Source organism: Dasypus novemcinctus, chromosome 10, assembly GCF_030445035.2.
Source record: "Dasypus novemcinctus isolate mDasNov1 chromosome 10, mDasNov1.1.hap2, whole genome shotgun sequence".
Classification (NCBI taxonomy): Eukaryota; Metazoa; Chordata; class Mammalia; order Cingulata; family Dasypodidae; genus Dasypus; species Dasypus novemcinctus.
The window spans coordinates 110,952,494-110,970,093 of record NC_080682.1 but is presented as its reverse complement, the minus strand read 5'-3'; the positions used below and the strand labels follow the sequence as shown (position 1 = coordinate 110,970,093).

The window sequence follows — 17,600 nt, the reverse complement described above, 5'->3', positions numbered from 1 at the left end:
TTCAGTAATTTTTGTATGTAATGTGGAGTAAGGGTCCAACTTCATTCCTTGTATATGGATAGCCTGTTGTTCTAAGCGCCATTTATTTAAAATACTATTTTTCTTAGTCAAATGGTCTTGGGTCCGGCTGTAGATGTACCTTGGTCCTTGACTCCTCTGTCACATGGCAGTGCACATGGGGCATCTCCTGGTTTCTCCCTTTTCTTCTGGGTTTCATTGGTTTTAGCTTCTTATTTCCTGTAGCTTTCTCTTTCTGTATCTGGAATTTGATTCCACTTATATTGGTCTCTAGTAATAAGATTAAGACCATCCTGATGAAACCTCATCGAAGGTCCTATTTACATTTACAGGTGTAACATGGGGCATTTTTGAGAAATTGGAGCCAATCTACATGATACTACAATGACAGATATCAGCTATTATACGCGTCGTCAAAACCTATAAAATTGTGTGGTGCAAAGTGTAAAACAATGTAAACTATAGACTATACTTAGTAGCAATGCTTCAATATGTACTCATCAATTATAACATTAATGTACCACACTAATGAAAGATGTAAATGGGGGAAATTGTGGGAGGGATAGGGGTGGGGTATATGGAAATTCTTTATATTTTCCATTTCACTTATGTATTCTAAAACTCCTTTAAAAATAGATAATATATGTATATATATATTAAAGATCCTGTTCATACTCACAGGAATGGATTAAATTTAAGAACATGTTTTTCTGGGATAGTACAGTTCACACCACCACTGGTTTAATATATTTTTTTAAAGATTTATTTATTTATTTATTTATTTCTCTCCCCTCCCCCCCGCCCCAGTTGTCTGTTCTCTGTGTCTATTTGCTGCATGTTCTTCTTTGTCCGCTTCTGTTGTTGTCAGCGGCACAGGAATCTGTGTTTCTTTTTGTTGTGTCATCTTGCTATGTCAGCTCTCTGTGTGTGTGGCGCCATTCCTGGGCAGGCTGAACTTCCTTTCGTGCTGGGCGGCTCTCCTTACGGGGCGCACTCCTTGCACGTGGGGCTCTCCTACGCGGGGGACACCCCTGCGTGACACGGCACTCCTTGCACGCATCAACATTGTGCTTGGGCCAGCTCTACACGGGTCAGGAAGACCTGGGGTTTGAACTGCGGACCTCCCATGTGGTAGACGGACGCCCTAACCACTGGGCCAAGTCTGCTTCCTAATAATCATTTTTGGTTTGTTGAGAATGTATGTATCCATATTGATAAATGATAACGATCCTTAGTTTTCTTTTCTTGTGATGTCTTTGGCTTTGGTATTAGGGTAATACTGACCTGATAAAGTTAATTGGGAAATAGTCTCTCCTCTTCTGTATTTTGGAAAAGTTTGTGAAGAACTGGTATAAATTCATTTTGGGACCCTGGTATTCTCAGCAATCCAGGCCCAAGGTAGAGTTTCTTCTGTAAGCCTGGGGGTTTCAGAAGGAGGTAATTCCCACTGCTTAAGCATTCTTGCCCAAGAATTAGCCTCAGCAACTGGCAGGTGGAATAGGTTAAGAAATGCTGGAGCTGTGCTCCTTTTGGGGAAAAAACCCTCTGCTTGGTAGCTGTGGGAAGAGGGAGCCCTGTAGCTTGACTGTAGAGACTGCCTTGCTGAGTGGGTAGGGCAGGGTAGACGTTAGTCTTCCATTCAGAAGCACAGATTCTCACCTTTCTTTCTAAATTTTTGTAGATTTTCTTGAGTAGATTTTCTTCCTTTGCTGTTTACTCTTAGGACCATTTCCAGAGATTGTGAACAGTAGTCTTCCTTACTTTTTGCCAGTTACACTGGGGGGGTAGGGTAGATCAATGGAGTCAGCTATATAATTCTAAATGTAATTCCAAAACCTAAATTTGAGCAAATTTTTAAAAGTCTACATAACATCTGTTCTTGAATTTATTATTTTCAGTAATGGTGATGAACTGGCTTAGTCATTTGTATTTTACTTACCTGAGATCTGTGCTGTACCTTTACACACAGTGGTTTAAGTTACAGTTCATAGTCTTAAACCCTGTTTTTGCTTTCAAGAAAACATCAATGTATTAGCCCACCCAAGGTGTACTGATGCAAAATACCAGAAATCTGTTGGCTTTTATAAAGGGCATGCATTGGGGGTAGAAGCTTACAGTCACAAGGCCATAATGAGTAAGTTACTTCCCTCACCAAAGTCAAAGTATGTTGGACCAAGATGGCTGCCAGTTTCTGCGAGGTTTCAGCCTTCCTTTTCCTCCTAAGGCTCCGTGGTCCCAGTTTCTTCTGATCTCAGCTGTAGGCTAGCATAAGGCTTATCTCTCACCCTGGCTTTCTCAGCTCTTCAGGGCTCTGTTCTCTTGAGCTGCAAACTATCATGTGAACATCTGGCTCTCTTCCCAGGGCTCCAGCATCCAAAACAAAACTCTGTGTCCTCCTTCTCCATTCATTTACTTCCCTCCCTGTCTTTGATTGAGCATCCATTTATATAGCCCACAAAGGAAGGGTGGGGGATGGCGGGAACTCAAACTAAGTCGCCCTAATGATGTGGTCAAATAAAAGCCCTAATCTTGATTTAATAAAGTGAAACCTCTGAATCTAATATGCCCAGAGGAACAGACCAGTTTGCAAACACAAACCAATATCTATTTTTGGAATTCATAAACCATACCAAACTGCCACACTCAGGATGATTGATTAAGTGAACTCTTTAAAAGGTAAGGCATATGAATATATTGCAGTGAGTCTAAGGATCAGGTGGCCTGTGAGACCAGTTTCAATTCTGCTTAACCTGTGCTCTCCCAACAGTTTCTAAAAACTGGGCAGTAAGCCAGAGCTTACTGTAAGCTTATCTTTTAATCACTGCATTTGAAATCAATGTACTTTTATTAATGTCATAGATAAAATCAACTGCTTTGTGACGATAAGTGTATATCTTCTTGTAAGCTTAGAGGAAACTTAACTAAAATAGTTTATTGAGGAATGGGAAGAATTATGTCTTTACATTCAAAGAACAGAATTGTAAGTAACAGACTAGAATTGCAGAAACAGCATACTTAAGGCTTGGTGCTGGAAAGATGCTGAGGAAAATGTCAATATAGAATAACTTTGGGTGATTAGTTCAGTAAGGCATTCTAGGATTCTATCACTTTTCTGCTGCTTCGTAATGTATCGTGTTGGCAGGTCCTTCATGTTTTCATACAGCTCCTGACCTTCTGTTTCAAAATCTTTTACCTTCTTAGGTATTTTGAAAGAGTGAGTCTATTAAAGGTTATATACCAAATTATGTCAAAAGGTAGAGGATCTTGGTTCAGTTGGGACAAAGGCTATATTTTACAAAATGGCATTAAATTGATTTATAAATAAATCTTTATAAGGAAGTTGTAGTTATCTGATGTTCTATAAATGAGACTAGAAAATGTACCATATGATGAATGACTCAATTTGGAGATAAAACATATGTTTTGGAAAATAATCATGTTGTTTTTTAAAAATATGGTCAACATATACAGCTGTACTATCCAAAACCATAACTACTTGCCACATGTGACTGTTTAAATTTAAATTAGTTAAAAATAAATAAAAGTCCAGTAACTTAATTTCATTAGCTATATGCCAAGTACTCAGTAGGCATAGTGGCTAGTGGTTACTGAATTGACAAGTGAAGATACAGAACATTTCTATCATTGTAGGAAGTTGAATAGATAACATTTTTATTAAATAAAAAGTGCAGAAAATTATTCGTTTTGATTTAACATCAATGCTGATGCATTTTTCTGTTGAAGTAGTAAGAACTAGTTAGTTATATCATTGAAGTTTTTCAGCTTGTCAATTCTATTTGTAACAAAATAAATAAATTCAGTTAGTAAATCATTCATTATAAATTTTATTTTTAAACATGCTAGCCCTATGCTATCCAATACATAGCTACTAGCCACATGGCTCTTGAGCCCTTGAAATGTAATTAGTATGAATTGAGATGTGCTATAAGTGTAAAATGTATAATGTGTTTTGAATACTTACAAAAAAGGATGTAAAATATCTCAAGTTTTTATTATTGATTACATGTTGATAACTGTTTAGATAAATTGAGTTAAATAAAAATATGTTTTTAAAATTAACTACTCCTTTTATGTTTGTAAATGTGGATACTAGAAAATTTGAAATTATGTGGCTTACCTTGTATTTCTGTTGGATAATTCTGTCCTAAATCCATTGCTCTAATAAGCAAATAAGTAATCTGTAATCTTTATTTCTACATGCCTTAACTAATAGTTACTAGATTTGTAAAGTTGGATAAAAACATATTTTATGCATATATTTATTTTGTCTTCTATTGGGCTTTAAAATAATATCAGTAGTATCAAAATGTTTAGTATGGGAGTACAGGAGACAGGCATAAAACAGTGGTGTTAAGCATTTAGCCAATTGCTACATGAGTGAGACAGACAATAAGAATACTATGGGCATTTTAAGGACAAAAGAGTTGTGTGCTGGGATTGGGAGGCTATCAGAAAGGCTTTTGGAATTTGCACTCATCAGAAATGAAAAACGAAAGTATTCAGGTGGGCAGAAGACAATAAGTTGGAGGGCTTGAATAATGAAACCCCAAGTCGATAGTGGGCAGTGGAGAGGCGAGAATGATTTGAATCAAGGTATTCTGCCTAGGAGTGAGGGAGAAGCGTTGGAATATTAGGTTGACTCTGAATATTGGGACTCTAAGGACTTTGGATGAGTTTATATAGGTGTTTAAAAACTGTAAAAGGTATTTATGAATTGGGAAGTGCCCTGAAAGCAGGTTTTTTTTTTTTTTTAAGACTAATTTGGTTGCGGAGGCTACCCATAATTGTTTTTTTTGTTGTTTTTTTTTTTTGAAATGAGAAGATACAGTGATACCCTAGGGAAACTGTGGGAAATAGGAAGCAGGTCTGAGATATAGGAAGGCAGAATCATTAAGACTACTGAATTTGGGGTAAAGGGAGAAGGTGGACTTGAAAGTGACTTTGGTTCCAAAAGAATAAACAACAGAAATAAGTATTTTAGCTTCATATAATGTATTACTGTTTTAAACCTCTATGAGATAGTGCAAGTTTTTATTATAGATGAGGAAACTGAAATTCACTGTTGTAAAGGACTTGAACCATAATCTTGGGCTACGTGTATGAGGTGGGGAGCTGAAAATTGTCTTTTTCTTCATACTCCATTGTCATTGGCATCTACTCAGTTTACTATGCCAGTGACTTGGGTATGTTTTCTTGACTCTGTCTTGGCACAATTGGTCACTTTTATTAATTTTGTTTCCTAAACGTTTCTCAAATCTTCCCACTTCTCACTGTACTACCACCTCTACCTTAGTTCAGGCTATTCCCATCTTTCTGGATTTATGTTCCACTGATCTTAAATCTGTTCCCTGTCTTGTACTCCACCTTCTAAAACCAAGCAGATAAAAGCAATCCATCTTCTTACAATTCAGTCTTTAGAAAATGCAGAGCAATCTCCTGCTTAAATTTTTTTAATTAAAGAATCTGTAGGTTTAACAATCATGCATAAAATACAGAGTTTCCCATATACCACTCTATTATTAACATGTTTTGCGTTAGTGTGGCACATTTGTTGCAGTTGATGAAAGGACATTTAATAATTGTACTGTTAACTGTAGTCCATGGTGTACTGTAGGGTGAATCAAGTAAATAAAATCTAACCTTCTTAACCTGTCCTTATAAGGACATCCCCTGTGTCTTTGCCCATGCCTCCACTTCACAACATTTTGGTTTTTAGCCCTTTGCATCTGCTGTTGCTTTTCCCCAAGCATTCTCTTTTCTCCCTTCTTTCCACTCCACCCTCAGTTCCCACCCCACAATCCAGTGTTCTACCCCACTAAGAAGACTTACTTAAATTGGCTTATTAAGGACAGGGACTATTTCTTGCTTACTAATATACCCACAGAAATTTTTGAATGGGAGAATGTTTTTATATTTCAGGGTTGTTTCAAGTTAGGAGAAGTAGCTTTAGTGGAGAATAAAGAGTCTGACAGAATGACTGAAAAGAGGCAGGCAGTTATCTCAAACCAAGATGTTCTTAAGAGGGTTTATATCCTATAAGGAAGTGCATGTTTCACATACAAAAAAAAGGATTCCATGATCAAATAAAATAAATTGGAGAATGCTGCATATTATGTCCCTATCTTGGGCATTCACAAGGCACACAAAACCACTCAATAAAGATTTCAAGAAGTTCTGCAGTTAAAAAAAACTTAAAAAACAAACAAACTAGCATTTCCCTAATAGATTTGATTATGGGACTTTTTTTAGATAGCAATCCTATTAATTTTGCTTAGGTTACTAGTGGTAATTAGTATTTGGAAAATGCTAAATTTGACAGGAGTGTGTGGGGGGGTTGTGTCCTGTATTTCCCTCAGGTCTAATTAATATAATTACATAATCGAATTAGATCATACCCAAAGAATATTTAGAGGACCTCTGGTTTTTACAGTTAGAAGATAGAACCTATGGGAATATGCAGCATCTTCAAATGTTTGAAGGATCCATAGAAGAGGAATTAAAAGTATTGTCTTTAATAGTGAATATTTAAAGGGTTGGTGGAAATCAGGAGCTATAATTGATTAATGGGTATAGAGTTTCTGTTTGGGATGATGAAAAAGTTTTAGTGATGGACAATGGTGGTGGCAGCACGACATTGTAAATGTAATTAATGTCATTAAATTATGCCCATAAAATGATTAAAATAAAATTTATATTATCTACATATTACTACAATAATTTTTTTAAGTATTGTCTTCGAAGCTCAAGAATAAGAGGAAGAAGCAGGGGGAGGAAGTTGAAGGAAGACAGATTTAGGCTTAGAGGAAACATGACTTTCTAATAATTAGAACTGTCCAGAAAATGGAACTTAGTGAATTTTCTGTCCCTGAAGATTATCAAGCAAAGATTCAAAGGAATGCTATAGAGGAGTATAGTATATCAGAGAAGGAATAGATTGAAATAGTAGTTTTCTGAAAACAGTTTGAAAACCGTTAGACTCTATTTCTAAGGTATATATCACCTTAGAATTTATATTTCTTTTTTCTTTTCTAATTCTATGGATCTGTGTCTTGGTCTGAAGTCTCAGTAAAGAAAGCAAATATGGGTCATGAGGGAAATAAAATTTAGAAATTTTAGAACTATAGAACTGTAGTTAAGTGCTTTTACTTGATGGCATTTTGAAAGAAAACCTGAACATCTCTGCTCATTTTTTTGTTTTAATTTTTAAAGATTTATTTATTCCACCCACTCATCCCATGGTTTTGCACTCACTGTCTGTTCTCCGTGTGTTCCTCTATATCTGCTTGTCTTCTCTTTGGCAGTACCGGGAATCGACCTTCTGGAGTGGAGAGAGGTGCTCAATCTCTTACACCACCTCAGCTCAGGGCCTGGTCTGCTGCTTCTCATATTGTCTCTCCTCTGTGTTTCTTTTTGTTGTGTCATCTTGCTGCACCAGCTCTCCGCGTAGGCCAGCACTCTGCTCAGGCCAGCTTGCTTTTCACCAGAGGCCCCAGGAATCGAACCCTGGTCCTCCTACGTGTTAGACAGGAACCTAATCACTTGAGCCACATTTGCTTCCCTCTGGTCATTTTTAAAGAAAGTGGTTTTCAGTCATTTCTTACTCTAAGTTTTTCTGATTTGAAAGTCTAAAGGACTGAAATAAATATCTTTTTAAAAACTTTATGTTACTAACATGTATAAACTTAGTTTCAAGTATACAATGCAAGTGTATTGATTATTACATTCACAGTATTTTGCTACTATTACCAATTCCTATTTACCCCACTTTTTTATTACCTCATAAAGAAATCCTGCCCCCATTAAGTAATAACTCCTTATTTCCCCATCACCCCTGGGCCTGGTAACCTATAATGTACTATGTCTCTAGAAATTTGAAAAATACCTAGTTTGAAAATGGATTCAGGATTGGGGAAAGTTATTTTTTAATGATCACAAATGTTTACAAATGCTTCATTTTGCTGGCTAACAGTATTTTTTCCTTCCCTTTAAGTACCTAAAGAGTTGGTGGAGCTCCATTTAAAGTTGATGAGGAAGATTGGCAAATCTGTTACAGCAGATAGATGGGAAAAATATTTGATCAAGGTAAGCATTTGTGAATTACTTTCTGTATTACTGAAATTTTACTCTAGCATAAATTGATATTAATTTTATAATGTTTATTTTTTAAAATAGTCTACTAAAAGTTGCAAACTTTGACTTTGAAATCTGTGATTACTGTCAATGTATGAGTGTCCTCTTTTGCTGCTACTAAGCAATAGAATCTTGAGTTAAAGATACAACGACCAGGAAAGTTGTCATTTTGCTTAAAATTACACACAGGTATAGCCAAGATTTATCCTTTATTTAAAAGGTAAAAAGGCCAAAGCCCTTTAGGTCAGTATTGAAAACTTCGAGGTTAATAACAAGGCCAAAGCTGTTGTTACTGAGAACAGTCTGTGTATTCTGAACAAGAAGATGATTGCTTTAGGCTAGACCCTATTAAAGGCAAGAACGTTCAGAAAAAAGTTGTCTGGAATTGCATCCCAGTTTCGAGAACCACATAATTTTTGGAAGCCTATTCTCAATGCCTCCTAAACTGATGAATGTACCTCCATGTTGACCTTTGGGGGCATTTTCACTTCTGTAACATAATAGAATATTAGGTTATAGTTTAGATGATTGTGAAGCTATGTAATAATTTTTGTATGCTTACTTCTGTGTATATGTTTGCACACGTATATTTTCTTCTCTGTGTTTTGTTTTCTGGGGGAGTAAATACATATTTTTATAGAATACCATGAAAAGGAGCAATCTGGGAAGAAAGTGTTACTTGTTTTTATTATAAAAATATGTGCTGTTTCATTTACCTTTGCTATATAACAAGCCATTCCAAACTTAGTGACATAACCCAACAGATTAAATAAGCTCCCTGACTGTTTGGACTAGGGATTTGGAAAGGTCGTTTCTACCACATTCTATTGGTTGTAGGAATCACAGCTTTGCCACATTTAGGGAAAGGGACTTCAACTCTCAAAGGTAGAAATGGCTAACTTTTGAAAACCCCAATATAAAATATAACTCATTATTTTTGCACAAGTTTGAAGCATTGGGAAGTTGGCTAATAGGTTTAAAAAATTTGCTGCCAGGGAATTTTCTACAAGTCTGATAATTAATGTTTAATTTTAGCTTTTGAAATACATTGAACTGTGAATAATAAATGAGCAAATGTTTACTCAAAGTGCTTTTACAAATAACAATGAAGTTGCTGTTTGTCATTAACAAAGTGTTTATTAGTGATTAATAATCAAGGTTTTGGAGCTTAAAAAGAGATGCTGGGATTTCAAGAATACTGATTTTTGAAATAATGTTTTTGTTTTTTTTTTTGAGTTTTTAAAAAATTTATTGAAGTATATCACTTATACATAAACTTACATAAACAATAAGTGTATAATAATAGCTGTGAACTTACAAAACAAACATATATAACATCATAAAGGACTCTCATAACTCACCCTACCACCAATAACTTACATTGTTGTTAAACCTTTTTAACTTATGATTAAAGAGCATTGTCAAAATATTACTACTAAACAAAATATTTTTCCCCCAACCAATTCTATTATTATTATCTTTATATCATTTATGTATGAACATATAAATAAGTGTATAGTAAAAGTTGTGAACTTATAAAGCAAACATGCATAACATCATATAGGAGTCCCATACATCAACCCTCCACCAACACCTTGCATTGTCATGAGACGTTTGTTATAGATTATGAAAGAATATTGTCAGAATCTTACTACTAATCATAGTTCTTATCTTACATTTGGTGATGCAAGAATATTATATTATTACTACTCACCACAGTCCATAGGTCACTCCAGCTGTATTTTTCCCATGCTTCTCCACATTCCTTATACCCTGCAGTAGTGATATACATTTGCTCTAGCTAACAAAAGACATTCTTGCATCTGTACCATCAATCATAATTCTCATTCACCTCTTGGTTTACTGTGCTATCCAGTTCCTAGATTATTCTCTAGCATTCTGTCAATTGGCATTTATATAACAAGACTACCATTTTCAGTCACATCCCCATTTATAAATTAGCTGTTACTCGCTGTGTGTTACCATCCACTCTATACATTTCCACACTTTTACAGTAGGGCTAATTAAAACTTCTACATACATTAAACATCAGTAGTCCACTCAGTCTTTCTCTTACCTCCTTTAAGAATCCACCACCTACCACCAGGTCTTGAAGATATTTTCCAATAATTTCTTCTAGAAGTTTCATGGTTCTTGCTTTTATTTTTAGTTTTTTGATCCATTTTGAGTTAATTTTTGGATAAGGTGTGAGATAGGGGTCCTTTTTCCTTCTTTCAGCTATGGATATCCAATTCTTTCAGCACCATTTGTTGAATGGATTATTCTGCCTGAGCTGTGTGAGTTTGACAGGCTAGTCAAAAATCACTTGTCCATACCTGTGAGTGTCTGTTTCTGAACCACAAGTTTGGTTCCATTGGTCTATGTGTCTGTCTTTAGGCTGGTACCATGCTGTTTTTACCACTATAGGTAGGTATTATGATTTAAGGTCTGAAGATGAAGGTTCACTTTTCCTTTTTATGATGTTTCTGGCTATTCAGGACTCCTTACCCTTCCAAAAAAATTTAATGATCGTGTTTTCAATTTTTTCTTTAATGCTGATGGAATTTTTATCAGGATTGCATTAAATCTGTATATCAATATGAGTAGAATTGACATCTTCATGTTATTTAGTCTTCCGATCCATGAGCATGGAATGTTCTTTCATTTATTTAGGGCTTTTTAAAATTTGTTTTAACATTGAGTTGCAGTTTTCTGAATACAAGTACTTTACATCATTGGTTAAGTTTATTCCTGATTATTTGAGTTTTATCTGTCATATTTTATTTTCACCACTCTTTTGACACTTTCAGTTAGTTTTATTGGTATAATCTTCATTTCTAGACTCTCTTCCAGGCCCCTCCCTTCTGTCTTTTCTTTTCAGGCTCCAGCACACCCTTTAGTATTTCCTGAAAACCTGGTCTCTTGCTTAGAAATTCTCTCAGTTTCTGTTTATCTGTGAATATTCTAATCTTGACCTCATTTTTGAAAGACAGTCTTGCTGGGTGTAAGATTCTTGGATGGAAGTTTTTCTCTTGCAGTATCTTAAATATATCAGACCACTGTCCTCTTGCCTGCATGGTTTCTGGTGAGAATTCAGCACTTAATCATATTGAGTATTCCTTATGTGTTATGCATTGCTTTTCTCTTGCTCCTCTTAGAATTCTCTCTTTTTCTTTGGCATTTGACAGTCTGATGAGTATGTGTCTTGGAGGTGGTCTATTTGGATCTTTTCAGATGGGAGTATGTTGTGCTTCTTGGACAGGGATATCTATGTCCTTCAATAGGGTTGGGAAATTTTCTACCATTATTTCTTCATATATTCCTTCTGCCCCTTTTCCCTTCTCTTCTCCTTCTGGGACAGCCATGACGTGTATGTTTGCACACCTTTTGCTGTCCTTCAGTTCCCTGAGACCTTGTTCAATTTTTTCCACTCTTTTCTTCATCTGTTCTTTTGTATGTTTACTTTCAGAGGCCGTTTCTTCAAGCTCACCAATCCTTTTTTCTGCCTCCTCAAATCTACTATTACCTGATTCCAATGTTTTTTTAATTTCATTGATTGCACCTTTCATTCCCATAAGATCTGCTATTTTTCTATGTATGCTTTCAAATTCTTCTTTGTACTCATCCAATGTTTTCTTAATATCCTTAATCTCTTTAGCCATCTCACTGAATTTATTAAGGAGATGTGTTTTGAACATCTGTGATTAGTTGTCTCAACTCCTTTATGTCATCTAGAGGCTTATCAGGTTCCTTTAACTGGGCCATAGCTTCCTGTTTCTTGGTGTAGATTGTAATTTTTGTTGGTGTCTTCACATCTGGCTTACCAGAGTATTTTTTCTGGATGCAGTTTTTCTCTTTAGTTTAGAGAAAAACTGGTTGTGCAGTAGGAGCCAAGCATGTAGTTGGTGTGTAAAGCTGTGGAGGTGCCCTCATTGCACCAGGGACCAATGAAGCTTCTCTCCACTTTCTCCTTTGCCAGGGGTAGGGACAGAGTCAAGTCACAACTGTGTGGAATAATCCAAGTACAGACCTAGACTGTAGTTGCCCATAGAGACTGATGGAGCTTCACACCCCTTTCTCCCCTGCCTGGGGCAGGGATGGAGCTACAAGTGTGAGCAGCAATCTGTACAGTGCAGATCTAAGATGACCGCAGTTGCCCTGGTATACTTCTGATTTTCAGTCTATGCCAGCCAAAGATACCTGCAGTTACCTGTATAGGATGGTGCAGGGCTCCTCATCCTCCTCCCTGCCAGAGGCAGGGCTGAAGCCTAGGCTAGGGCTACAGGCTGATCCGCGTGAAAGAAAGTGGTTCCTGCTAACACTGAGAGGTTCAGTCAGCCTGGCTTCCCCTCAGGCTGGGAGCAGAGTTTTGACATAACATTTTAAAGGATGTAGTCCTTTGTAAATAAATCTGCTAAAAGTTTTTAATTTTTGTTTATTTCTTTCTTTTCCAAAATTATAACACTACTGTTCTCTGTTTTCATATCCTTGCATCTGAGAACTGAGGTAGAAATACCTTGTATACATCCTGACTGTGCTACTAATACACTTCAAGATCGTAGTCTTGCCCTTTTGAGTCTCAGGTTCTTTGTAAGATGTGAGAATTGAGGCAGGCTGATTTTATAAGCCCCTTTAGTTCTGTGGTTAAAGAAACTTCATATGCAATAGCAGTCATTCTTCCTTCTTCAATCTCCTGGTAAATACGAATCTATTTTAAGGTTCATCCATATTGAAGCATGTATCAGAACTTAGTTCCCTTTTTTGGTTGAATAATCTATCTTTGCATGGACTTGCTTATCCTTTCATCATTTGATGATATTTGGGTTGATTCCACCCTTTTACCATTGTGAATATTGCTGCAGTGAACATTTGTATACAAATTTTTTGTGTGGACATGTGCTTTTATTTCTCTTGGGTATATATCCAGGAATAGAATTGTTAGATCATACAGTAATTCTATGTTTAATCATTTGAAGAACTTCTAGACTGTTTCCCAAAATGGCTGCACCCTTTTACCTTCCCCCCAACAGTGTATGTATGTGAGAGTTCTTTGATTTCTCCACATCCTTGTTAGCACTTGTATTGTCTGTTTTTATAATTATAGCCATCCGGTTGGGTGTTAGGTAATATCCTAATTGTGCTTTTGATTTGCATTTCCCTTGTAACTGATGATGTGGAGCATCTTTTCATGTGTTTATTAGCCATTTCTATATCTTCTTTGGAGAAAAATCTGTTCAAATCCTTTCCTGTTTTTTAAATTGGGTTTTCACCTTTTGTTGTAGTAGATCTTTATATATTCTTGATACTGGACTCTTCCTGAGCCTTAAACTCACAAGGAAGTAGGGAAACAGATTTCTGTGGGACAACTATAAAATATTTGGTGCTCCTCCCTTTGGGAGGCAAATACATCCCTCTGCTGTTGAATTCACACATGGTGATGTGACTTCCTTTGGCCAGTGAAATGCAAAGAAAAATGATATTTTAACAATCCTAGGCAGAAGCTTTAAGATCAGTGCCTATTCTCCTTACTCTCCTTCCCCATTGCCACAGTGACTGGTACTTGTCTAGGTAAAGGATGCTTATCTTAGAGTGAAGATGATGTGGAACAGAGTGATAACTAAACTGTGATCAACATATACTGTAGATAAGAAATAAACCTCTGTAGCTGTAAACTAAGGGTTAGCAAACTTTTTCTTAAAGAGCCAGATATTTAATATTCCTTATAGTCCATGTAACTTTTCAACTTTGCTGTTGTTACATGAAAGCTGTAGACACTATGGAAATGAGTGGGCATGGCTGTGTTTCAGTAAAACTTTATTTACAAAAACAAGCAGCTGGTCCCTAGGCCACGCTCTGCTAACCACTATAACAAAGTGCCAACCTTTGAGATTTGGAATCATTTGTTACTGCAACATTATCTAGAGTACCCTGACTCATACACTTTAATTAAATAACACTACTACACCCTGCCTACTTTCTCAAACCACAAATGTGAGCATTATTCCAGGGTCCTTAGTCATTTCCCAGACTAAACTTCTCTTCTGTCCCTCACATCTAGTACATTACAATTGCTGATTGATTCAACCTCTCTCTCAACTCAGGTCTACTCCACTATCACTGTCTACCCTAATATTGATCCTTGTTTCCCCTTGGGTTACTGTAGAAACCTCCAGATTTGTTTTCCTGCCTCTAGTTCAGTTACTACAATTACAGTGATAAAGTGAAAATTAGTGTCATCTCTCTAAGTCTCTGCTTTAATTCCTTTAATGTGTGGGTTCCTATTGTCTTCTGAATGCAATATTTTTAACTTGGCAACCAAGTTACTGCTGTTGATGGTTCCTGCTCTTTCTCTTAGTTCTTTCCTTGCTACACCTACCACCTCATCAGTGCATAACATATTGTTCCATGCAAGAACTAATTTTGGTGTCCAGAATGGTCATCCTGCCTGGCTCCTTGGTCTTGTACCTGACTGTTTAAAGTAGATCACTCCCTTGAGTCTTCTACCACTCTCTTAATACATCATCTTGTTTCATTCCCTTCATACTATTTACCACTCTTTAAAATTATCTTGTTTACTTTTTGAGCATGTCTCCACAAGAATCAATGCTCTGTAAGGGCAAGAATATTTTCAATCTTATTCTTCATTCTTTGTCTAGCACCTAAACTCGTACCTGACAGATAGCTGTTGTATGTGGTGCATGTATGTATGCTTGTATTTCTCACACTTCCCCTGCACCAAGTTACATATGTCCTGATCTGGATTACGTATCTCTTCTCTGAATTCCCATAGCATTTTGTAGTTGTCTTCTACAATATTTTCCCTGAATGTGTAGTACCCAGCTAGAGCATTTAAAATAGTATACACTATTTTGTAATTTTCTCTTGTAATCCCTCCTCCCCAAACATACACACACATACTCTCTCTTTCTCTAAGGTACAAGTTGAATGAGGTTAGGAAGATATATATCGTTTTCAACATTTTCCTATCTAATTCTCTGCCTGGCTCATGGTAAGTGCTCAAACATGTTAAATACATGTTTTTATCAGATACCAATTTTTAGTGTCTAATACTAAGATTCTTCTAGGAATAATTTCATAAATTTTACCTTTCTTTGGTGCCAAAAGATTTAAAAATATTTGTTTTAAAGAACCCCATTGTGGGAAGTGGGCGTGGCTCAACTGGTAGAGCATCTGCCTACCATATGGAGGGTCCTGACCCGTGTGGTGAGCTGCCGCATGCAGGAGTGCCGTGTGACGCAGGGGCTCCCCCACGTAGGGGTGCCTATGTGCAACGAGTGTGCCCCGCAAGGAGAGCCAGCCTGCATAAAAAAAGTGCAGCTTCCCCAGGAGTGGCACTGCACACATAGAGAGCTGATACAGCAAGATGACACAACAAAAAAGAGACACGGTTTCTTGGTGCCACCTGATAATGCAAATGGATGCAGAAGAACACATAGCGAATGGACACAGAGAGCAGATAACGTGGGGGAAAGGGAGAGAAATAAAATAAATCTTTAAAAATAAAAGAACCCCGTTGTTCCCACTTTAGGTGACACCAAAGTCTAGGTTAAAAAAGGTGAGGTTGACACATAAGACGCTGTTTATAATTATGTCTAAAATGCCTCCTTGGACTAACTTGTAATCAATTGAGAGCCAGACATGGATCTTGGATTTTCTCAGTTTTGTGGTATTCCTAAGAGTTAAAGAGTTTGTAAGTTAGATGCAGACCCTGATAAGCTTTACCTTGTGGATTATGATTGACCATATAAACTTACAGTTTTATAGTTGATAAACTTCAGTTATATTATTTCATCTCTTTGATGGTTGGTAAGTGTTTGGTCACTTTCCACATCCTCTTTTTTTTTTCTCCCAATATTGCAAAATGCAAAGTACAAAGAATAATATAATGTGCATAGTCCCACCACTCAGAATTTATACTTTTCTATTTCATTAGTTTCTCTCACAGTTTTTATGTGAAAGTTCATAACAGCCAAAAACTACAAACAGTCCAAGTGCCAAAAAACCAGAGAACTGATACATAAATTCTTATGAGAATATTAGTTTGCAAAAAAAAAGGGAATAAGCTACTAATACATAGAACAAAATGGGTGAATCTCAAACCACTACAGTGATTGATAAAATTATACTTAGGACAATAAATACTGCCTTATTCTATTTACATGAAGTTCTCAAATAGACAAAACTGTTCTATAATGACAAAGCAGTAGATGTCTGAGGTCAGCAGTTGGGGTGGGGGCTGAATACAGAATAATTCAAGGGGACATTTTTGGGTGATAGGAATATTCTATATTTTGATATTGCCCATGGTTTCATGAATGTGTAGATTTGTCAGAATCCATTAGATTATACGTTTAAATTTGGTACGGTTTAGTACATATATAGTTGACTCAGTATAGTTGATTTAAAAGGGGAGGAGGCCACAACTCTTTGTGGCTGAAATGAATAGTCTAGGGGGATTAATGTTAGTTGGAGCCTGGAGGATAATGTAGGGAATGCTCAACAATGCTTTTGGCATTAGTGAGGGTTGTGGTTAATAATGTAAACACAGGAATGTTCTACTACAAGGTGTTAAGAATTTTGGTAATATGTGGGAAAAGTGTAACTAATATAAATTAATAGACTTTAGTTTACAACAACATCATAATGTTTTCATAGCATATTATATTAATGCTAAAGGTAAAACAAAAAAGAGTATAGAACAATCATACATACCATATAGGATTCCCGTAAATCACCCTACTACCAGTATCTTCCATTGTTGTAATACATTCGTTACAAATGATGAAAGAACATTATCATGGTATTGTTGCTACCTATAATCCATAGCTTATATTTGGTGTATTTTTCCCATAAACCATCCTATTATTAACACCTTGTATTAGTATTGTATATTTGTTACAGTTCTTATCTTTCTACTAGTATTTGTTACAATTGTTCTTATATTTTTACTGTTAACCATGGTCCATCATTCACCATGGGATTCACTGTTTTATATATAGCTCCCTGCCTTGTCCAGTCCATCCGAAGTATGTTTAGTGGCTCTCAGTTTCATCACAGAATTGTGCTTTCTTTAGCTCAGTCCATTTCAGAACGTTTCATTACTCCAAAAGGAAAAATTCCGTATCTTCTTGTACCCTCCTCCATTATTGACCCTTAGTATTGATAATAGTACATTTTTTACCATTGCTGTAAAAATATTGCAATATCACTGTTAACTATAGTCTGTACATTAGTTGTATTTTTCCTATGTATCTCCATATTCTTAACACCTTGTAATAGAGGAATAGTCTTATATTTGTACTTTTAATGATGGTTTCGTCATCCACCACCATAATCACTGTTATATATAGTCCCTAGATTATCCTCTAGTTTTCTTTCATTTGACATTAACCTCCCTAGTCTACCCCTTT

At 36.2% G+C, this 17,600-nt stretch overlaps 1 protein-coding gene across 3 annotated transcripts in view; it reads left to right on the top strand.

Annotated features, from left to right (window-relative positions):
• Window positions 1–17,600, top strand: part of RSF1 (remodeling and spacing factor 1) — a 156,933-nt gene that overhangs the window by 37,133 nt on the left and 102,200 nt on the right. For all 3 annotated transcript variants that reach the window (XM_058306035.2, XM_058306034.2, XM_058306033.2), the window contains exon 2: window positions 8,030–8,121. In XM_058306035.2, coding sequence (XP_058162018.1) covers window positions 8,030–8,121 — 92 coding nt within the window. The remainder of the gene's footprint in view (window positions 1–8,029; window positions 8,122–17,600) is intronic.